The sequence below is a fragment of the Fukomys damarensis genome, unplaced genomic scaffold, assembly GCF_012274545.1.
Source record: "Fukomys damarensis isolate Sample0158 unplaced genomic scaffold, DMR_v1.0_HiC HiC_scaffold_39, whole genome shotgun sequence".
NCBI classification, from domain to species: Eukaryota; Metazoa; Chordata; class Mammalia; order Rodentia; family Bathyergidae; genus Fukomys; species Fukomys damarensis.
This window is the reverse complement of record NW_022900951.1, coordinates 15,321,345-15,344,568: the sequence shown is the minus strand read 5'-3', so window position 1 is coordinate 15,344,568 and position 23,224 is coordinate 15,321,345. Positions and strand designations below refer to the sequence as shown.

The following is a 23,224-nucleotide window of genomic DNA, read 5'->3' as shown; positions in this document are numbered from 1 at the left end:
GATCCCCGGTACCAAAAAAAAAAAAAAAAAAAAAAAGAAAAAGAAAAAGAAATAGTATTTTGATAACCATGGCCTGTGTTTTGCAGAGCTCCAAGCCCACTCTGAGCCTGCCTCTCAGACAGAAGGAGTAGATAAGCGCACGGATGAAATGGAACACGATTCCCTACCACACCTGCCTAGTGGTGAAATATGTGTGGTAACCGAGAGGAGCAGACGTGGCTTGGTGGTTATGCAAGAGGCCCCACCCCAGCAGCAGCAGCAGCTGAACCTCCAGCTGAACATGCTCAAGGAGGAGAACAGCAGGTGAGAATCTTCCATTTCAGGCCATCTGCCTGAAGCCAGGGGTAGGACAATGACCTGAGCTAACAAGACAATTGTTGAGGATCTCACCCAGCTCTCAGAAAATTTAAAAAAACAAACTTTGACTGTCAATACACGCACTAAAGATGTATTCACAGCTTTGTACTATTAGGAATCAAGGCAGGCATAGTGCCTTGCCATAGGCCACACAAAGTAGTAGTAGCAGAGTTCTATGTCTTTACCAAGATGGTGCACCTTCCATAGCATGGTGTGGCCCTGCGAGCTCAACAGTGGGCATCTGTAGCCTGTCCCTGAAGTGGTAGTTTGGAGCTCAGTTTACATTTGGGCAATGGATGTGTATTTCATATCCCTCACCCCAAACAAATCCACCTTTATATCTTTCTGGTGATCTAGTCATGCTCCCCAGGAAGGCATCTGTGGACTGCTTCCCCAACCAGGGAACCCTAGCAGTGCCCTGTTTCCCCTTGGCATGTACTAGGTGTAGGTGTTTAAAATTATTTGTTGAATCAATAATGTGATTTTCCAAATTCTCCAGAATAAAGGGGAATCACTTTTACCAGTGTGCTTTCAGAAAAAAAGGGACACCACAGCTACAGCAAACTAGTTGGTACTTGTTCCAAATGATGTATTAATGCCATATGATCACTGGTGATGCTGTTTCTTATTTAATGGAAAGATAAGGTGTCAGATATACATACTTTGGATGAAAAGTCATGTACACCCATAGGAGTCTCAAGTTTAATTTCAGGCAGATCTAATCTTTTTTAAAAAGAAAAGACCTAGAATTTTAATTAAATGGTTAGTAGTGGCAAAATTTTGAGTTAAAAAATATGAAAGCTGCTAGTAAAACAGCATTTTTCCCAAAACCTTTTCTCAGTAAGATTTATAATCACCTAATTCATGTTATATATGGATTCAAAAGTTATTCCTCTCCACTGTTCTTAGTCCATTCAGGCTGCTGTGACAAAAATCCCATAAAGTAGGTGGCTTGCAAGAGGCATTTCTCATAGTTCTGAAGACTTGAAGTCTTAAGTATCTGGTTCACTTCCTGGTTCACAGATGGCTGGCTACTCGCTCTATCCTTGCATGATGGAAGGGACAAAGAGTCTTTGGGATTGTTTCCATAAGGGTACTAATTTTACCTTCCAAAGCTCCACCTTTATAAATAGTACCTTGAGGGTTAGGATTTCAACAGAAGAATTTCAGAAGGACACAAACATTCCATTGCAAAAATACACCCACACTTGTTGCTAAGAGGAGGAAAAATACAAGGAAGGTTCCCCTATACAAGCTGAAATTTGACTCAGAACCCTGAAGAAACCAGACATCTTCTTCCCTCTGTGGGCTGGCTGTTAAGTTTGCCCCATGCCTCCAAATCTCTAATGTTCAACAAATGTTTAAGTTGGATTAGATGGTACTGGGCTCTCTGAATGGCGTCTGTTTGGTTTTTTCTTTCTTTTTAAACCAGACTTTTGGAACACCTAGTTCAAAAAGAGCGAGAATACCAGAATTTCCTCCGACTGACTATAAAACAGAAAACTCAACAACTGCATCACCTCCAGTTACAATGCAAAAGTAATGGTGAGTCATTTTTCATTTGCCCTACCTTAGATGTGTTTGCAGGTGAGACAGAAACTATTTAAAGGCTGGCTAATATTCTAATCAGCCTTGGAGAATGAGCTGAGGTTATCTTCTGTTAAACTAGAATTCTAGTAGATTCTGGAATATTAATAATAAAAAGGAACTACTGGTCTTTTCAACAACATGAATAAATTGCAAATGCAGTATGCTGAGTAAAAGAACCAGATTCAAAGGCTATATTCTGTGATTCATTCACAGAGTACTCTGGAAAAGGCAAAAATACAGGGACAGAAAATAAATCAATGAATAGGAAAGGGAACAAATTTTAAAAACACAGGAGAACCTCTTGAAATATGGAAATGTACCTCGATTGTGGGAGTAGAGACATGAGTGTCCAAGTACACCTTAAAAGGGTGGTTTACTGTGTAAATTATGCTTTAGTAAGCCTCTCATTCTGTGACACTTAGAAGGGGTACAGTTGCCACTTAGAATGTGGAATGGGTAAGCTCTCACACAATAACCTGGTTTCTCATTTGATTTCCAGTGCATTTAGGGAGATACATTATATCCTAAGATAAAGCACTTTAAAGACAGGGAGGGAATAAGCATTTAAACTGAGATGGGTAACATCAAATTCTACATTTATTAAATCTGCTCTCTGTGAAACAAACCCAAGAAATCTGAATTATATAATATGTATAGGGTAGCTGAATAATATAGGGTTAATTCATCTTTTCATGTCACATTTACATTCTGGATAGTTTAACATCCATTTTACTTTTGAAAAGCACATTGATGTACATGTTTCTAATCACTACAGGTACTGCAGAGATCCCAGCACCCCCTCATTTTCAAGGAACCGATAATGAGCTTACAGCCTGGTTGCAAATGCAAGGAACAGATGCAAATACAATTGAAAAGGTAAGGTATATTTATAACCAAAAATGATTCCTATGACGTAGCCAAAAAGCTTTCTCTTAGTACTTCATCTTTGTTTCAGATTGTTGGAGAGGATTATACTCTTTCTGATATTCTCAATAATATCACTAAGGAAGACCTAAGGTGCCTTCAACTACGGTAAGATGTTCAATAGTTTGGATAACAGAATATTTTTCGTGAAGTAGAAAACAAAGTGCTGGTAAACTTTTCCTCTCCCGAATCTGGAGCTTTGCTAGTTTCAATTTGGTAAAACGCTGAGGTATGGCATGAGGCGCAAGCACACTATACTCAGCTCTCTTTAAATGGCAACATGCCCTCTTATTCCCATATCATTTTAGATAGCCTTACACAGATCCATCAGCACTTCTGCACACATTTCTAATGCCACATCCTACCAGTGCTGGGGCACAAGTATTACATTTATAAGTGAATGTTTTTGTGAAGTGCCTAAGTTAGGGACTGCATTTTTGAGACTAGATAGCAAATGTTAACTCTAGAGTTATATACTTTCCTTTTTGCCGTAAGGACAAAATATTTGAGATTTTTAGTTAACAACTCTTATTTGTTTCACAGTGGTGGTGCCCTCTGTAGGCTCTGGCAAGCGATTTCTCGTTACAGAAGACAAGTTCAGAAGTCCTCAGGGACTGCAGCTACACCCAAGGACAGAGCGCACAAATAGTTGACGTGTATGTTTATACTTAAAGCTTCAATCTACATACATGCAAATTCTGCCGAGTTTACAAAACACTTGACCTGTTTAATTCAAGAACTTGAAGTTTTAGAGTGTCTTTACTGGAAGTTTTTAGTCTATTTATAAACATATTTTAAAGATTTATAGACGTATATGTAATACGATAGTGAATCTTAATTTAGATATCCCAGCATGTTAGACGTTCTTGTTCTTAGAAATAAATTTTACTTCCATGGAAAAGTCACCCCATCTTATTGTACCTAATGGAAAGTAAAAACAATAGGTGTTTAAAATAAGCTGTGTACCCTCCAGTTTAGGATATGTCTTATTTACTAGTGTAGCACTTAAATGTGAAAGACAAAATGGGTATGAACGTGCCTTACATTGTCTAATAGGAATGTAACTTAAGATAACTTCATGTTGAATGTATAAATGGAGAAAACTAAGATATTGGCCTTTGAAATGTTGTGAAATCTTACAATAATAATAAATACTGGAGGAAACAATCAGTATGAACAGTCTTCTGCCCCCCACTACCTGTGAACCCTGTGAACCTTTGAGAACAAAGCAATGATTCCTCAAGGCCAGTGATCTCCACCCAAAGAGTGGCTGGGGTGGAATAGGCATACAAAGAATTGTTCTTGTGTTTACACAAATGAAACTATTTTAGGAAATAATTTGGGGGAAGATTATATACTTGTGCCTGTTTTAAACCATACAAATCTTTATATTCACACAAAGCACTAATGTATGACCTGCAATGCAATTACTCTGTCAGTAATATAATTTACATGTTATTTATTCTTTTAAAAGTTTCCCAGACTTATACTGCAGTTTTTTGATATTATTCCTTAAATTTGAAAACAGAGTTCCTTACAGTTGCTGATGAATAGCCCATCCATTACACGTGGTTTCCTATTAACTGACTGACTTGAATTTGATCCACTGGTTGGCACCACGCACTTCAAAGGGTGGGTCACTACTGTAGATGTGATAGCCTAGTTCTTCCAGAGGTGGCTCAGGATCAGCTGTGGCAAACTGGGCAGCATCCTCGATTTCTTTTCTCACTTCAACGTCAATTTCCTAAACATTAGATTACAGCACAAGATATTTCTGAATAAACAGCAATTTAAGTGCCAACTAGAGTTCTAATCAGAACCTGTTGCTGGTATAAATATAATTCTTCTAGTACTAAAAGTGCCAACAGTTAGCAATTTTGAAGAATTTAAGTGATAAAATTACACAGGTAGCTAACCTAGGGGCTGGCTATGAATTAAGGAAAAAGCTGCAATTAGGGGAAGGTTTAAAGGCTTTTTTGCCAATATGATGCCTTGTGATAACACATACTTTCCTATTAGGCAGTTCAGTCCTCATCAAATCTGAAGAATAACCCTGAGATTTCACATCACTTTCTTGGTTCGGACAAACTCACTCATGACTGGCAACTTTGGGGTGGGGGAAGTGTTCGGAGAAAGAAGAGCCAACCTTTAAAGCCAGACTTAAAACCACCAAGAGTGACTGACTGTACCTTTAATTCTTCAACACTGGCAAGATTGCTGTTCACCATCCTATCCTTGAGAAGCATAATAGGGTCACTCTTACTTCTTACTTCTTGAATTTCTTCTCGTGTACGATAACTATGGGAAACAGTGATAGGTAAGAACGGTTTGGTGAAGCAGACAGCTTAGTGAAATACAGCAGTATGTTTTGGAAAGGAAGGGGCATGTCGGTACCAATGTTACTTGTGGAAAGAGCACAAGCAAACTTTAAGAACACAAGAAGGCAGCTAATAGCTTGTAAATGCTGATTTTATCTTTTATAGAAAATTGTACACTAACTCACAGGGCTTCTCTTGCATTTGACAACAGAGGCCAACTGTTGGTTTGCTTCCTTGATCTAGCAGCAATGTATGAAGGAAGTATCACATGTCCCACACCTCTTTGGACTATATTTTACATGGGTAGGGGCAGCAGTGATAATTATAGACTTAGAGACATCAGAATACCAAGCAAACAGAAAATGTATGTGCCTTGTCTTTCTCCCTGAAGACCCCAAAGAAGCATGGATAGCAGAAACTTGCTTATCAGGATTTCCAATTCTAGACTATAATACTGTATATCCTTTTCCTACATCATATTTGAAATAACACTAAAAGGGCTCTATTTTTAAAAACTGCTCTCTATATATTCCCTTAGAAATACATTCTACAAAGGCTTGTTTAAGTTAACTTTTCAGTTGTGTTGAAGCTGCAATTGCAAAACTACATGCTAGGGCTTCGGTGTGAAAAAGGAAAACTCGTATCTTCCTATGTAAACCACCTATTTTGATTACCACATATCTACCTACTGAACACTCAATAAGCCAGTGAGCCTTGTTCCCTACCAGCCAGAACATTTTCTAATCTTTGGGCAGAGTCTGCCATGTGTAAATTGTGGTAATGGCTACATTAACCCCGCCTCTCAAATGCTACTTTCCCAGTAGATCTGTTTTATGTAACAATTTCCCTGTGCAATTTAGTTATATAATATATATATATATACACACACACACACACAACGTTTTTTAAAAAATAACTTCTCAGCTAACACATACTACATACTGTAGGAATCTTCAGAATGCTTTCTATATTGGAAGCAATTTATTAGGAGCACTGCTTTCAGACTGAATAACTCAACCACTTGGTGCCAGCAACACTTGATGAATGAAATGATTACGAAAGCAAATGCTGAAATGTTTTACCTTTTCATGTGAGAAACACCATTCAAAGCCCACCCACTTTGGGACATACACCCCATGATGGTACCTGACTCCAGGATCACTCATACTATGTCCATGGTAACGGTAAGTCTGCAGCTCCATCAGGATGGGCCCCTAAAACAGGACCCATAAGGGGACAGTAAGATGATGGAAGAGCATGCCAACAGTCCCCCACCTCAAAAGGAAGACCCTTGCAGCATCCAATATATTCTGATCAGATCATCTATAAATCAGCTGAGTTGTCAGGAATGTTTTAACACCCACTTTATTGCCCATTTCAGCCTTTTTTGTGTGTGTGGTACTGGGGATTGAACCCAGGGCTTCACATATTCTATGAGAACTGCATCCTTGGCCCTTTTTATTGTTTTGAGACAGGATCTTACTAAGTACACGAGGCTGACCTTTAACTTTTGATTCTCCTGCCTTCAGTCTCCTAAATAGGATTACAGCTCATTCAACTCAATTTTAATAGGAAATTAGTAAAGCAATCTGCCAACAGTTTGTTTTCAATCAAAAAAAACACAACACATTACAGAGCCCACTGATACTGGTTAGGCAAATTCCCATTTCTACCTAAGTAAATCTGCCCCGTTTCATAGGGGCTGGCAGCCAATCTCACTTCATCTGGACCTTGCTGGTGTGTAAAGCCAGCAGACACCAATGATCTCTGATACCTCAATCCTAACAACTCTGCTGTGAATCTGGCCAGCCCAGCTGTGCAACAACAAGTGGCTTGTTTATGCCACATTAGCCTACTTTCAGAGGGTATCCTGAAGGGAGGGGATGTACAGAGGAGTCTGGGTGCAATAAAGTGTGGGGGTGGGGATCTGGCTCAGTCCAAGTGTTGAGGGTTCTAATCCTGGCTCTAAGATATGGTAGTCATGAACTGCTGTGCCTCAGTCAGTAAAACAGGAAAAACAGTAATACCCAAGTCAGAATTGTAAAAATTAAAAAACACCTAAAAAGTACACTACCCAACATATATTAATCCTTGGTTACACTCTCAGTGTAGCCATCTGGAATCACAGCGGGTAGGGCCGGGTGACAAGGAGGATTCCAGACCTTCCCTCAGTTCCAAGATCACGATTTAGTCATCACATCCTATCCTATAAGCTGTTTCTGTCCAAGGTTAAACAACGTGTCCTTTCCAAAAACTGGGATAAATAGTGACAATACCCAGCCCCCATGGTCTAGTCCCCTTTTTTTCACTTGTACATGCATTTTATAATCATCTTTGAGTTGGTACATGTACATACCTTTTTTAAAAATCCCCTTCCCTCCCCATACCCCATCCTTACCTCTAGTTCCCTTTTGCCCCTTCTTAGTTCATGTTTATAGCATATAATATCCACGTTCACTGAGGTTATTAGGACCTTGAACATAGTGCATCTTCACTCTACCTATTTCCCTATCTACCCCTCTCCCCAGTCCCCTGAACCCCTTCCTATCTGCAAGATATCTATCCCCTTATCTCATTCTGTCTTGCCTTAGTCTTATGGACCTAATAGAGACTGCTCAGCCCACTGTAGCCAACCTTAGTCCTGCTCTAGTTTATCTTTCTCATCATCTCATGTAACACTACATCTTCCTCCTGGCTTCATTTCCCTCCTTCCTGATATTTTCATCACTGTTAACCACAGCTCATTTGCATTACTGCCCAAACACACATATGGCATGTCACTGTTAGGTAAACCACATGGGCATGATTTCTGAGCTGTGGAACAATGACTTAGAACTACTACTAAGTTTCTACCAAAGCTGAAGATATACTTTAGGTCAATCTCACTGTTCCCCTCTCCCTCATTTCCATATACTAGCCCAGAGGTCCAAAAAAATGTCTCTGTAGGGCCAGGGATTTAGCTCAGTGTTTCCACCGCCTGCCTCACAAGCACAAGGACCTGAGTTTGATCTCTGGTACCAAAAAAAAAAAAAAACTGTAGAGTCTTACCTTCCCAGATCTACAATGGGCAGCTGCAAACCTTGTTGCTTCTCGGACACACAGGATATCCATTCCATCTACCTATTAATAAAGGTGAAAGGAGCAGAAACACAAATTGCCCAAACCCATTCTACATTTTTTTTGGCGGGGTGATGCATGCAGGCTAGCCAAGTGCTCACCCACTAAGCCACGCCCCCAGCTTTCCCATTTTATTTTGAAATGACCCATTTATGTAGAAGGAAGTGAAACATTTCAATTTTTCTAAGACTGTCAAAAGTATGCACAAGGTCATCTAGCTAGCAGGGTATGGCTCTGGGTCTGTAACAGGTATTCTTACCCTCAGCCCAGGAATAAAATCGCCTCTCTTATAGTAATCTGTGCTGGCCGCAGCTCGCTCAACAGATGTTCCCATTCCATAACGGTTATTCTCACAGATGAAAATACAAGGTAATTTCCACAATGCTGCCATATTGTAAGCTTCAAATATCTGACCCTGAAAGTATTTGCAAAAAGTTCAAGTGGTTTCATTTTGCTTATTTTTCTGGACTTCATCATCATCATACCTGACAGTTGTTCTGCCTAAGGTTACTGCAACTGTCTGAAAGGTAAAAAGCCTCATCCTCTCACCTTCTCAAGCAAGGGAAAGAAAGGGACATGTTTGTTGGGGGCAGTAGGGAGAAGCAACAGGCATCATACTTTTGGAACTAAGGGAAGTGACAAATACCATGACTTGTTTCTTTGGGGACCCACAGAGTACACTGGAAGAAAAACATCAAAATGTAAAAATGTGTTTTATAATTTATTATAATCTTATCAGATCCACTGGATAATCAGAATGAACCAGCATCTGAGAATGAGCATCTAGAACATGGCCTCACTGGGTACCTTCCATGAACTGATTATATAAACTGAGCAAAGAAATGAAGGGTCGGGCTCAGACACCAGTATAGGAATTTGATATTTCTGTGGCATCCCAGAGAATTAACCTCTATATTACCATACTAGTTTGCAATGGGTTAGACATTTAAATGAAAAAAAATTTATGTCCTTCACCACAGAACACTTGCAAGGCACTAATATACGGTGAAAAAGAACTTCCTCATAGGCATGCACCCCGTAAGGCTCTGGTGAAATAGGCCAAGAGGTAAATTTCCAAAATGGCCTTAAAACCAAATATGCCCTCGCTATATGAAATGCTACTTCAGCTAATAAACAACACTATTTCTTTACAAGGAACTATAAAATTTCAAGCTTTGAAAATAAAATCACTGGCAAGTGAAGAGATACAAACTTACCTGATTAGCAGCACCATCACCATATAGTGTCAAACAAACCTCGTCTTTTCCATTGTACTTGCAGGCCAGAGCAATCCCAGCTCCCAGGGGCACCTAACGTTAAGGATGATGGAGAAAGGAACCACAGAAATCCATCAAGGGAGAAATACTCTGAATTTTAACTCCTGGACAGAATTTGAGACAGAATTATACTTTTGCTACAAACTCTTCCTACTCTAACCCTGTCTTTGCTCACTCATCCCAGTATTTTCTTTTTTTGGGTACCAGGGATCGAACTTGGGACCTTGCATTTGCGAGGCAGGCAGCAAAATCACTGAGCTAAATCCCTGGCCCACTCCAGTATTTTCAACCAACCAGTAAAGTAACGTGAATAAATACTGTTTTGACCAGCTGGCCATGACATTTCTGTACCCAAAGATTCAACTAAATCCTAGAGTCAAAAAAGAAAACCCAGATTTAAAACATATTTAATAGAATCTTACTCTGTTTGAAATAATTATTTGCTGTTAATTGGCCCGAGATTCTAACCGCCCCCCTAGTTTGGCCCGTGTTAACATTGCCTAGGAGCATGCAGAGGACAACATTGATGTGATGAAGCAATTAACATACTGAAATATAGAAAGGCGAAAAGATAGTTCCACTACTAGAGGCTTTTGCTTACTTATAAAACAAATACCTGAAAAATAAATTTTTAATCACTATCCAAATCTACTTATTAATTGCTCATATGATAGAGTAAGAAGCAATAGGTCTTTAAAAGCAAACCAAGTTCCTACAGTACTGAAATCCTGGGCCAGGATCAAATCTATGGAAGCATATGATCCTCGTACTTGGCTACCTGAGCTCCGACGATACCATTGCCTCCGTAGAAGTTCTTGGCATACATGTGCATAGATCCTCCTTTCCCTTTAGCACAACCTCCTCTTCGTCCTAGGAATGACAGTACATCGTGCATGCATGAAAAACCAAATATACAAAGCAAACAAAACCACACCCCATGTCTCTTGCGGCCAATCATTTAAACATCTGTTCCTCCATAAAAACCTAGGTTCCTCCTTCGCTCCCTGTGCTTCAATAAGGAAAGACAGATTAATCCCATGCCCTAAATAATTTAAGAGTCAAGGGAGACAATATTAAAGATTCCTTGAACCTATACTGTATACTGTGGAGTGCTTCAACCCAATTTACTTTATGACTGCCGGTTTTCTGTTGGCATGCTACAGTGAGAACAAACTGTATTCTCACTGTACAGTATAGCACTAACCTTTTTAAAATTTTTACCTGAGGGCCAGATGACCTTACAAAATGGTCAATTTACTTGGCCTAATAGAGGTACCAGAGCACTAAATCAGAGGGTTTTCTTTTTAATATTAAACTCAAAATAGATTTTAACACTCTGAACAGTCAGCATCTTATTGGGAGATGTTTGAAAACACAATCAACTTACTCCCACCTTTTGTAAATCCATAGCAAACCTGTTAGCTCTGCTAGAATCTCCCGGACGGAAAGGCCCCGAGTGAAGGTAAAGCCATGAGCCCGGTAGGCTGTGATCAGATGGTCTGTAGGATTTATGCCGGCTTCCAGTCCCACACAGCAGGCTTCCTGCATTAAAGGTGGAAGAAACCATAAGGTAACATAATTCACATTTCTGGATAAAAAGGTTTCTATTAGACCAAATACCATGAAGCATTGTTATGAAACCTGTGTGGAGATCAGAGGGGAAGAATGAGGCCTAATTGGGCTCTTCAGTGGGCATTGAGGAGAAAGACGGTATAGAAGCATGCTAACATGCTGCAGGGAAAAGTAAAAACACCTGAGGTTAAGTTGTTCACCCCGAGAAGTACCACGGAGGGTGGGAGACAGATGAATCCTGTGGAACTCTAATTGCTCCTGCCAGTGTCTGAGTGAATAAAGCCAATGTGCACCAGTCATTAGGGGCTCTATGTCAAAGGGAGACATGAGCTCCCTGGTCCCCCAGATTTTTTTTTTTTTAAATTTTTACTAGGGCTTGAACTTAGGACCTTGTGCTTGCCAGGCAGGCATGGCATCACTGAGCTAAATCCCTGACCCCGCCCCCCAGATTTTAATCTGTTTCTGTCTCTTTTTCATATGCATCACCCCTTGGCCAAGTCTGAGCTCAGCTCACGGGCTGATTTCTACAAATGTGAGTGAGTAGAACTAGTCAAAATAACCACAGAAAGTGGCTATTTTTCATCAAAAGCAGAGTGAAGGGCCAAGCTCAAACCAGAAGCCATAAACTAATAGCCCGCAGATGTGCTGTTTACTTTGGCCTGTACAGTGATTAAAAAACAAAACAAAGCTGGGAATTTAGCTCAGTGGTGCCGTGCCTGCCTCTCAAAGGGCAAGGTCCCGAGTTCAATCCCCGGCACCAAAAAAAGAAAAAAAAAATCAAAACAAGAGCTGGGCACAGTGGAGCATTAAGGCAGGAGGACTATGAGTTTGAGTCTCACCTATGCAACTGTCTCAAAATAAAATGGCTGAGGATGTAGCTCAGTGGTAAAGTGTCCCTGAGTTTGATCCCTAACACCACCACCAAAAGAGAAAAAAAAAGATCCTGAGTCAGGTATCTATTTTAAAACATTGAGGGAATATATGAAAAGTGAGTCTTCTGTCTGTTCTTGGAAAAATTAATAGGAAGCTTTAGCCCATTATTTCCGTCTAGTACAAACTGGCTAGAACCAAGTCAGGGCCCCCTTCTGGTAGGATGCATCCATCCCAGTTTTCCACTGGTTGCTGTCACCATTTTCCATGTTTTACATACCCAGTTTTCTTCATTCATTCATTATACCTAGATGGGCCTTGAACACATTTGAATTTGTAACCTTTGACCTAAACCCACAAAGTGACAAACCAACAAAATAACCCTTTCTCCAAAGAAGGTATACAGATTAATTCAATGCCAGAAAGTTTTAAAATAATTAAATTCAATCTAAGAACAGGTACGGGATGTTATGTGTGAATGAATGCTTTAGCATAAACTTCAATAGTGGGTTTTAGCATTCTAGTTTTTATTATAAAATACCAGCCTCAAATCTGAAAGAGTAAAAAACCAATGAACAGAAGCTATCTTTAAACACCTAAGTAATACCGTTAATTACAAAGCTACCACTTACCTGACCATCACACAAGTGACAGAAACCACGAATAATTTTTTGCTTATATAGTTGGTCTGCCTTTAACTCCATTCGGCGCACAGTCTGCATCATCCTGTAGTATTTGAGTCCATCCTCCCTGGTGAGCACTGTGGTGACAGGTGGGCCCTCTTCCAGCCGGTGAAGATCGCATTTCTGAAATGAAGGTGGTCACCCTCTTAGCCACCGAATGGCAAACACTGTTAACTCATTCTATGATCTGACTCCCTCACAAATGATATTCAACTTGAAAAACAGCAAAGGAGCACATCAGCAATGTCATATCACTCCTGATTCCTTAAATCTATAAACCTCACTATACAATGGGATGGGGTGGGGTGATCTCAGATCTCATTTTCACTGAAAACCCTTGAAATCAACTGAGTTACAGACTGAAAGATGAATTTTCAAAGAGACATCTAAAAATCTTATTGAAATGTTTCACTAAATCACATCCTAAACTTTGAAGTAAGTTTCCATTATTTTTAAGCCCCCTCCCTCAACCACCAGCAAACTACTAAAAATAAACTTTTTTTTTTTTCTAAACTTCTTTGAACTTCTGATTCTGGAAAATTTGGAAGAAAATAACAAAATTAGTATGAATATTAATGTTTCATTCTAAATGTAAAACTGTGCCAAAGCTTAACTATGGAAATACAACACAAAGTAAAACACTTTTTACCTTAATTTCAAATGTAGCATCATTTGCAAAATTACGGGATGCCACCAGCACTCTGCTTGCCTAAAAACAAAAACAAAACAAAAAAAAAAACACAAAAATACATCAGTAATTTTTTACTGTCACTTATTTTAGAAAATTATCTTCATTAATCAGTTAGCAAGAGGCAGTCATGAAACTAATAAGACCCTATGACCGGGGATTTAGCTCAGTGGCTCTGCTACCTGCCTCAAAAAAGCGCAAGTTCCCAAGTTCGATCCCAGATACCAAAAAAACAAAACAAAACAAAACAAACTAATAAGCCCCAACGTGTTCATAGACTCTTCTGTTCACTATGCTGGTATCTTCTTTGCCTTCTAAAATAAATCCATGCTTTAACCAATGAAGCATGATCATATCCCTATCAGAAAGCAAAGAGAATAGATTCCAAAGCCATACACTTGGTCTCTTTATTTCAAAGAAATTATAGTGAGATTATAATGAAATTAGTGGTCAAATTGAAGAGATTAAATAATCTGTAGGCTTTATTTATGCTATTCTTAGTCATGATACTCTTCATTTGAGCAATGTAAAAGTTCATTTCCAAAATTATACTTCAAATAAAACTCTAAGTTAATTTCTATTCCAAGTAAACTTCACTTTTCTATACAAAGACTTGTAAAGAAAAATACTTTGAACTACTCAAAGTAAGAGATAAATACATTAGTGAAAATCATACAAGATGGAAACAGCTATTTAACACTCTGACTTAAAAATAATGGAACTAAGCCAGCTGTTTTACAGTATGAACAGCCTACACCTTGGGAAGGCACCTCCCAAAACCTCAGAAGGGAAAGTTGCTGTCTAAAAGTGTTCCCTTCTTGGGTAGCTATCACCACTTGGAAATAATAATTTCTCTACATTCTTACAACTGAATAGACCTGGTCACGATGAAAGTATTCTATGTGATGGCTAAGATTCAGGTTAGACCCCAAAGATTTAAAATTAGCACTGCTGTACTACTGTAGCCATTTTCTGCCGTATTTGCACACCCTGCACATCTTAAGAAGACTTGAAGCATATTCATCAAATCCCATAAAGAGCATGTTTGATTTATACTTATGAAATGGTTACTTGGTTGATGTGATAACCAAAAAGGCGCCTCTGTGACTAACAGGAAGGTAGCATAAACAGAGTGAGACCTAGACAAAGGGATGATTCACACTCTAAAGTAGACACTGTAAGATTTCAACATACTACTCAGAATGGCAGATGAAGTTGATAAACTGTTTACTTCTGGAATTTTCCATTTAGTATTTTCAGACCATAGTGGACCACAGGCAACTGAAACCAAGGAAAGCAAAACCTCCGATAAGGAGACTGCTGTACTGTTACCTGATAAAGCCAACAAAAAGACATTGATACTGCCAAAGGGGGGAAAAATCCTAAGTACTAAAGATAAATACCTTCTTTAGAGGTAGGGTCCACTAATATGTCTCAGAATAAAGAAAATTTAGGAAAATAGGAAGAAGTAAATCTGAGAAGGAAGTAGCAAACAAATGGTTATGTCTGGCAATCATGAAACTGATTTTTTTTGGCAGTTAAAATTATTTCGCAGAGCCAGAAATATCTGTTATATTGTGAAATAAATTTCCACATATAACTAGAGAAACTAGTTTTTGGAATGATGTAAAAGCAGAGACCAAATTAGCTAGGCAATAGTAACAGAGAAAAGGTAAATGCTCAATCATAAAGACAAAACAGTGAAGCAGGACAGGCACTGCTATTTAATAAAAAACAGGAAAGGCAAAAATTAGGACTTCCAGATAGTTTATTTTCTCATCTAGTTTCAACAGTATGAATCTCAAAAATAAGCATAACCACTTATATAATGAGTGAAAGAAAAAAAGTTATAAGTCCTATCAGAAGTATATCATCATTTTAACTGGAACTGCTGAAAAAATAACTTCATCATTCATTTTCTTTGGAGAGTCACTGAGTCTTTTAAATAGGAGTGCCCCCCGCACGTTGTGTTTGTTGTTGCTGGGGCTTGAACCCAGGGCCTTACAAACACTACACACATGCTCTACTACTGTGCTTTGCCCCCAGCCCCTAAATGAGATTCCTTTTTGACAGAGACCATGAACAACTTACTCAATGAAATAAAAACATTAACTTCTTAAATACACAGGAATCATTCAAGGAGGAAAAATATTTTTAAAATTCCAGATTCTGCCACTGTAAATTAAAAACCTTAACTACTACTCAAATAGCCAAAAGAATGATGGTAGAAAAGATGTCACAAAAGGAACTGTAACAGAAATACAAACAAGAAAATTTTCAAATGCAATTCATTCTTTCATGAAGCACCTCAAAAACTATCAATCTCATTCAAAAATGAAATCAAAATCTTATAATTCATTCCAAAGTTTCATTTCAAACATTTTGTGATGAGATAATGGTAATTCAAGCTGGAGAGACAGATCTCCAAATCTCCATCCCTCCGAAATAAGAGAATAAAAAAAATGCAAAAGGAAAACGCCATGCAGAGTCCTGGAAGGGAAGATGAGGGGAATAATTTTAGGCAGAACTGTCATAGCCATCAAACTAATGGCCTAACCTTTCTCCCTGCATTGAGTATCAAGCAGATGGTATGACTACAAGTACAGAAGTTTTGAGCCACTGTTAATTATTTCTTAGAATTTTTTTGAAAAAGCTTATATTTTAAAATATCTTTTTACATGTACAATATAAAAATTAAAACCTTGATCTATTTTGTTATACTTTAATTTTTTTTTCATATTTATACAAAATACAGTTGACGTTATTCTTTTATTTCACAATTTAAAAAGATAACATTACACTCACAAATAAAACTCCTAATTATCTGAAGAGTTTACACTACAAAGTGAGAAGAAAACTGGGCGCTTTCTAAGGTAATTTCATCTCTGAAATTCAATTTTATTCCTGCTGTAAGGTGTGGAAAAAGAATCCTACAAATATGGGAAATGATAAATCTGACTTTCAGAAGAAATAACAAACATACATCGAGTCATTGACAGGGGCTAGGGATGAAGCTAAATGGTAGAGCAGTTACACAGCATGGCCTGAGATTTGATCCCCAATATGCCCTCCACCAAAAAACTCTAACAATAAAGATTTAAAGATGTATTTGCCTTCTACCAACCATTATTCCCAAAGGGGATGACATCTCTTAAAAGCAAAAACCCTGGTAGAAAGGTACAAAATTTGACATGTTTTTAGTAGTTGCAAATTCCAATTCCATTTACTGAAATCTTCCAAGTTTGATTTCAGTTAGTACCTTTCAAATTCTTTCTTTCCATTACTAAAGTTTCCTTTCCATTGTTGAAGCCTCAACAAAGCTTTTATTTTTAATTCTACTGTATTCCTTGTCCAAGCAAACTCTATCTTTAGCTAACTTATTTCTGCCCATAACTAATGCACCGTGTAATGTTGAAAATGTGTCTCTATTAACTCACGTTTGACTAAAAATTGATGCGGTTTAAATTAGATACAAAGCAGATGAAGTATCAGCCCAATACAATGTTACATTCATAATCTGAACTACTCAGGAGTCTAAAGCTGAAGATGACAAATTCAAGGCTAACCTGAGCAATTTAGTGAAACCCTGTCTCAAAATAAAAAGGGCTGGGGTTGTATCTCAGTGGTCAAGTGCATCGGGGTTTGAAACTGAGTATCACACACACAAAAAACCCTCAATAAATGTTGAATATATCATGCACACATGCATAAATACAGAAGTATGCTTCCAGTTAAATTCAAATGTTGATACAGCATCTGATTAGCTAAATTGTGCTTTGTCACTAATCAAAGAGATTCCTATAGTAGTACACTTCCTATAAACTGACAATCTCTCTGCCCCACACTAAGCAAGACTTGGAGCAAGTCCTGGGAAAATTAAGCGAACCCGAATTACAAGTCAAAGTTGGAGGCAGTTTTGGAAAAAAACAAAAAACAAAACGCTATTCTGCGGTGCCTGGAAGTCAAAATGCTAGAAGCATAGGTATTACATACGTCTAAAAGCAAGGGCCATGAATAGCCTTAACCTCTAACTTTCACCCTTCACGCTGTTTTCTATAGGTGCTTTTACCCCAAGCCTCTGTGTGTTTAAGAGTGAAGGCAGTTTCCTCTGGGTTCTGCTTGATTGCTCTTGAATTGACTGCCAAGAAAGGCTCGGATGTTGAAAGAGAGGGAGGGAAGTTTTTCACGAGCCTGACCCTGTCTGAACTCTCCTGGGAGCCCAGCACAAATGTTCAATAAAAATATATCAAACTAGGCACTCCGTAAAATAGTAAAAATAATGCTATTCAAAACAAATGGTAACTTGGGCTCGCAACTGCAGGACATTTACATCACAAATGGTAACCAAGAGCCAGGCACGGTTCAGGAAGATTGACACGTGTCACTCATTGAATCCTGACGATAATCCTACGAGGATAGCATTTAAATACGGTACACTTGTTATTCTCCACTTTTGAGATGATAGGGTACGAGGACATTTTTAAAGGGGGAGACGCCTAAGGTCACAGGGCTAGTAAACGGTGAGCCCGGTTTGCACAGGGCAAATCGGTCTGTGGATTCCGACCTCTTTATTGCTAAGTACTACACATCTTCTCGGACAAGAGTACTGAAATTAGGAAGATCTGAACAGGAGTCAGCTGGAGACCGGAAGACGCCCAAGCACTCCCTACTCCTAAATCCTCTAAACCCAAGGGCAATTACGGAGCACTCGTGCTTGCCTAGTGCGGAGCTAGGGCTGCAGTATAATCACTGTCCTCCCTGGCCAGAGCCACATGCCTGGCGCCTGCTTCCTTATGCTCTTCCCGGGCCAGGAGTGGAACTGCACTGTGCCCGGGTCGCGCCCCGCGCCCCACCCTGGCCTGCTCGCTCTGGCAGCCTCACCGGCTTCTGGGCAGCGCCAGACAACACGCGGGAGACGGCGGCAAGCATCTTTCTCATGGAGCGAAGGAAGTAAAGACAGCGGAGACACCGAAGGACTCAAGAACAGCTAGGCAGTCCCCGAGTCTCCTTCAAGCGCCCGGAGCAGACGATGCCACGCCTTAACGCGCCCCACCCTGGCCTGCTCGCTCTGGCAGCCTCACCGGCTTCTGGGCAGCGCCAGACAACACGCGGGAGACGGCGGCAAGCATCTTTCTCATGGAGCGAAGGAAGTAAAGACAGCGGAGACACCGAAGGACTCAAGAACAGCTAGGCAGTCCCCGAGTCTCCTTCAAGCGCCCGGAGCAGACGATGCCACGCCTTAACCGCCGCTCGACGTGCGGAGTCGGAATAACGTCAAGCCGCAGCACAGGTCAGCGGGCCAATCAGAACGGCGCCTGGGGGTTTCCCCGCCCACCTGAGATGCCAGCGGCTCTCCATTGAGTATAAATGCCAGAGAGGGCGGGGTTGCGCGCTCCAAGGCGATCACGCGGCTGGCTGGTGAGGAGGCGGGAACCTGAGGATGCTTGCTTGGGAAAGTGGGGCGCCGGAGGCGGGGCCTTCTGGCCCTGTGCACCTCTGGCTAGCTCAGGAGCGGTCCAGGACAGCTTCGATTACCCTAGTCCCGCCGCAGGCGCAACTTTATAGCCTTGGCTCAGTACACAAAACGATGAAGACTAGCAACATGCTCTGGGCCAAAAGACACACATCTGGTTTCTATACATGCTTTTGCCACCAAACTTGCCTTTTAAAAGATCACGTAACAAGGGCCAGAGTTCCATCCCCCGTACAAAAAAATAAGAATCACATACCAGTTGTAAAATGCTGCCCTGTGTACTTGAGTGAAGATTAAAAAAAAAAATCAATTCTCCAAACTAAATGTTGAGAGTTGACTGTAGAGGAACAAATGCTTGTCTTTGAGTTTTTGTTAGCTTTTGCTTTGTTTAGTTGTAGACAACAGCAGATGAGAGATGAGTTGTTTTGTGCTTATATAGTACTTGGAGAAAGCAGAATACTGTATCACATCTTTTGTGTGACATCGTTCCCCAAACGCTATAAAGATTTAAGACAAAATGATTCGGATGGGCGAGGAGATTGTGATACAGTAACAACAGAAGTTAATTTTCCACTCTGGTTATGTGTTCGACACAGATTGGCCAGGTACTCTCCATGATGTCACTCAGGAACACAGGATAGAAGGTGTGCTAATATTTCAATATGTGACCTTCAAGGTTAACGCAATAGAGAAGTGAGTGCAGAAAAGTCTCACAATGGCTGTCACATGCTTTGGCTGAGGTGTCCCCTTCCCCTAATGCAGCAAAAATGGCAGCTTAGTAAAAATTGCTCCATTATCGGGGAACCATGCCCTCTCCAACAGGACCAATCTCTTAGTCCCAGAGAACCCTTCTTTTGAAGACTGTATCTCAGCGCAAGGGGCAATATCTGCTTCTGAGATCTTCCATTCCTATTTCCTTCAGAGTTCGCATTATCTTTTCCTCTCTTCTCCAATGCTGTATTATTTGAAGAAAATGCTGGTAGGAGTGGATTACAACATATAGATGAAAACAAATAGCCACAATTCCTTTGCAAGTACATAGTTGATTGATGGGAAATTAATAAATGGGAAAGAAGGAACTTTGCCTAATAGTAGAATTTTAGTTAATTAATGTAGAGGTGCCTGTGATCCCAGCACTCAGGAGGCTGAAGCAGGAAGTACATGAGCTCAAGGCCAACTTGGGGTACATATCAAATTCCAGGGTAGCCCAGACTACATAGCAAGACCCTGTTTTAAGAAAGAAAGGAAGAAAATAAATTTTCGTTTTTTTATTAGTGTATATGTTTGCAATACAAAATAGATGCATTCATCCTGGGGAATTGGTACACATACATATGCAAACTTGATCCTTTTTGTTACCCCTTCTCCTTTTTCAGAGAAACTATGTGATATTTAACTGTCTGTGTCAGATTTATTTCACTTAGCATATGGTTTCAAGGTGCATCCATTCTCCTACAAATGATTCAGATTCACCCTTCCCACAAGTCACCATTGCAGGTAAGGATTATCGATGGAGGCCAAAATTAGTGGGTGAAAGTTTTATCAGAAACAAGATATTTGTATAAGCTCAAAATATCTCCCTACAAGATATTTATTCATTACAAAATTTAACACAGTAACTTCGTAGTGAAGAAACAAGTAGATATATTTTATAATGGCTAGGCTATTTTCTCTGCCATCTTGTTTTGCAGAAGCTTCATAGCCACAGGCATTAACCTGGAAAGTGAGGTCTGATTCAGGATGTTGTATCAGGTGGTGACAGTTACCTGTGGGCTGTAGTGAAGTCCTATGTGCTAGAACATTCACCAAGGACTCATGTGGGGGGGGCAGGGAGATAAAGAATTGTATAAGGCAGGGACTGGAGGAAGAGAAAATCTTAAAAAAGGAGGGCTTCTTGTCTTGGGTGGAATTGGAGACAAGGCACTCTGCCTTCTCCATCCCCTTCTGCCCCCGCTACCCAGTGCTCACCAGTTTAGGATGAAATTTCCTGGGTGACACAGAGACACTTAGATTTGAGATCCTGAAAGCTGCCTTTTGACCTTTCCCTTGCAAATCATCCTAAAAGCACTCAGTCAAGCTGAACCTTAAGGCAAATCATGTTCTTTAACATGCCTTAGGTTTTCTTGGTGGAAACTGCCCACCACAGGATGAATTAACATAGAACAATAATATACTTATGTCATAAAAGTCAGCAAATACTTGTGCTAGGAAAGTAGGGCATTTTTTAAAAAAAACTTTGGAACCATATAAATGTTTTCATAACCTCAACACACAATAAAATAAGGAAATGAAATGCAACAAACCAATTTAATCATTTGATTATGTTGTTAACATAATACCTCTGAATGAGCTCAAGTTGCTTAACACTGCAGGAATATGGCTATCCCTCCTCAGTGGGATATGTCCTTGTAACAAATTAAACTGTCAAAAAAATCTTAAATTGTTTTTTAATTACCAGTGTTTTTTTTTTTTTTTTTTTTTTTTTTTTTTTTTTTTTTTTTTTGGTTTTTTGAGGCAGGGTCTTACTACGTAGTTGAGACTGACCTGGAACTCACTATGTAGCCCAGGCTGGTCTCGAACTCACAGTGATCCTCCTGCCTCAGCCTCCCAAGTTTAGTGTTCTTAATATTATTATTATTATTATTGGTTTTGGTGCTGAGGATTGAACCCAGGACCACTCCAACCCTATCATTGCTATAGTACAGGAGACTACATACATATGTGCACACACAAAGTGAATATATAATTAATGTCAATGTCATTAGGAACCAGGATTTTCAACGTAAAAGAAAACAGACACAAATATAAAATCCAAGAAGTGGAAGCCTTGTCCTGAATTTGAATTGGAAATATCAGTATACACTCCTGATTATTTTCATACATATTTCCTAACTTTCTACCGGGAAGACATAGAAGCAAAGACCAGCCCAATAGTAATCATTCTGACAACTGATAAAAGAATCAAGGATTTACCCTATCTTTCCCATACAGACTGAATTTCAAGGTCAACAATGTTTCCCTTAATAAGCTTTTAGGAAAGGAATCACAGAATTTTAATACCCTCGCTTTGCAACCCCTAAAGAGATCATAGATCCCCTTGTGGAGGGACTTAGAGGGTCATATTGAGACATGGGACTCAACCAGCTTCTTTTGCCTTCTGATCTGATAGGAGACAAAGTGACCTCTCCTCCTGTGAAATGTTCTTGGCCCAACCCAAACAGGAATCTGATGAAGCCTCCAAGTTTGTTACCAGCTTACGAGGAGGCAATCTTTACCACAGAAAATGGAGGAAACATTTCAGGGTAGATGAGCTAGTGTCTCTAATAAAGTTCCAGATTAAAGAAGAGTAAAGGAGAGCCAGTCATGGTGGTCCAAGCCTATAACCCCAGCACACAGGAGGCTGAGGCAGGAGGATTGCTATGAATTCAAGGCCAGCCTGGGCTACATACAGAGCTGGGAAGCCTGCATTACCAAGCATGGCTCTGTCTCAAAAAAAAAAAAAGGAAAAGGGACCATCATATATTAAAATAAACACATTAGTCAAATATAATGGATATATCTTAGTTGGCTCCAACAAAACCCATATTTAAAAAAGGACATCAAATGGATACATATTGAGGATATACTTCTAAATGAAATAAGTAAGTCACACGTGTAAATACTGAATAGTTTCTCTGGTGTGAATAAACTGTAATAGTACATAAGATCCTAATGAGATAACTGACATTGTGAAATGGGAAGAAAAGGTTGAAAGGTGTAGGGAAGGTGGGATGGGTAGGGGAAGGGTAATAAGGGAAAAAGAAAAAAATGTGAGATAATGAGAAGATGAAAATAAAGTGTTTGTAGATGGGGAGGGGAGGAGGGGTTGAAGGGAGGGCAGGGGTAAGGGGAAAAATGAGAACCAAGACCTGTCATGTGGAGGTACAAGATCCCAACAATGAATGTAACTGTACTGTATCCCTAAAATGTACCAATAAACTCAATGAGGAAAAAAAATTTTAAAAAGACATCAAGGGCCCAAGGGCCGGTAATTTAACTAAGTGATGCCGCCAACTGCCTTGCAAGCACAGATAATTTGGGCAATTTAAACACTAACTGTATATTTAATGGTAGAAAAGAACTTTTCAGGTGTGCAAAGGTATTAAAGTAATTATTTTTTTAAAATAGCTCTTAATTTTTAAGATACATACTTTGATTGTTACTTGTGACGCGTCAAATTGACTTGAACAAAAACCACCTACTAGATTAGTAGAGCTCTGGTATGTTTGTGGATGATTGACATGTAGGCCACAAACGGAGGAGGAAAGACCCACCCTGGATGTGGGTGACATCAACCACTAGGCTTGGAACCTGGA

At 39.6% G+C, this 23,224-nt stretch overlaps 2 protein-coding genes across 3 annotated transcripts in view; one reads left to right on the top strand and one right to left on the bottom strand.

The window, feature by feature from the left end:
- The window catches only part of Map3k15 (mitogen-activated protein kinase kinase kinase 15), a gene marked incomplete at its 5' end in the record, with an annotated part of 113,598 nt that extends 109,305 nt beyond the window's left edge, over positions 1 to 4,293 (top strand). Inside the window, 5 exons of the mRNA XM_010643687.1 lie at positions 87 to 303; positions 1,790 to 1,902; positions 2,723 to 2,823; positions 2,903 to 2,979; positions 3,415 to 4,293. Coding sequence (XP_010641989.1) covers positions 87 to 303; positions 1,790 to 1,902; positions 2,723 to 2,823; positions 2,903 to 2,979; positions 3,415 to 3,520 — 614 coding nt within the window. The remainder of the gene's footprint in view (positions 1 to 86; positions 304 to 1,789; positions 1,903 to 2,722; positions 2,824 to 2,902; positions 2,980 to 3,414) is intronic.
- Positions 2,199 to 18,651, bottom strand: Pdha1 (pyruvate dehydrogenase E1 subunit alpha 1). Of its 2 annotated transcripts, none has more exons than XM_010643660.3 (11): positions 18,478 to 18,651; positions 13,358 to 13,417; positions 12,658 to 12,831; positions 10,999 to 11,125; positions 10,362 to 10,453; positions 9,524 to 9,616; positions 8,566 to 8,721; positions 8,238 to 8,309; positions 6,336 to 6,403; positions 5,061 to 5,169; positions 2,199 to 4,615 (listed from the first exon to the last, which is right to left on the bottom strand). In XM_010643660.3, exons 1-11 carry the CDS (start codon positions 18,532 to 18,534, stop codon positions 4,451 to 4,453), a joined length of 1,173 nt encoding a protein of 390 aa, XP_010641962.1. In that variant the 5' UTR covers positions 18,535 to 18,651; the 3' UTR covers positions 2,199 to 4,450. The 2 variants fall into 2 exon arrangements, with proteins under 2 accessions (XP_010641962.1, XP_010641961.1); XM_010643659.3 differs by lacking the exon at positions 18,478 to 18,651 and adding an exon at positions 18,278 to 18,430 and having other exon boundaries at positions 2,200 to 4,615.
- Between the last annotated feature and the right edge of the window lie 4,573 nt (positions 18,652 to 23,224).

Bases quoted from the DNA above. Each gene is read 5' to 3' on its own strand.
- Pdha1 (XM_010643660.3), bottom strand. From the start codon at position 18,534: ATGAGAAAGATGCTTGCCGCCGTCTCCCGCGTGTTGTCTGGCGCTGCC. The intron at 10,454-10,998 runs GTTTGCTATGGA...TGTCATTCCTAG, and splicing joins GATTCTAGCAGAGCTAACAG to GACGAAGAGGAGGTTGTGCT. The intron at 4,616-5,060 runs GTACAGTCAGTC...TCTAATGTTTAG, and splicing joins CCAGTGTTGAAGAATTAAAG to GAAATTGACGTTGAAGTGAG.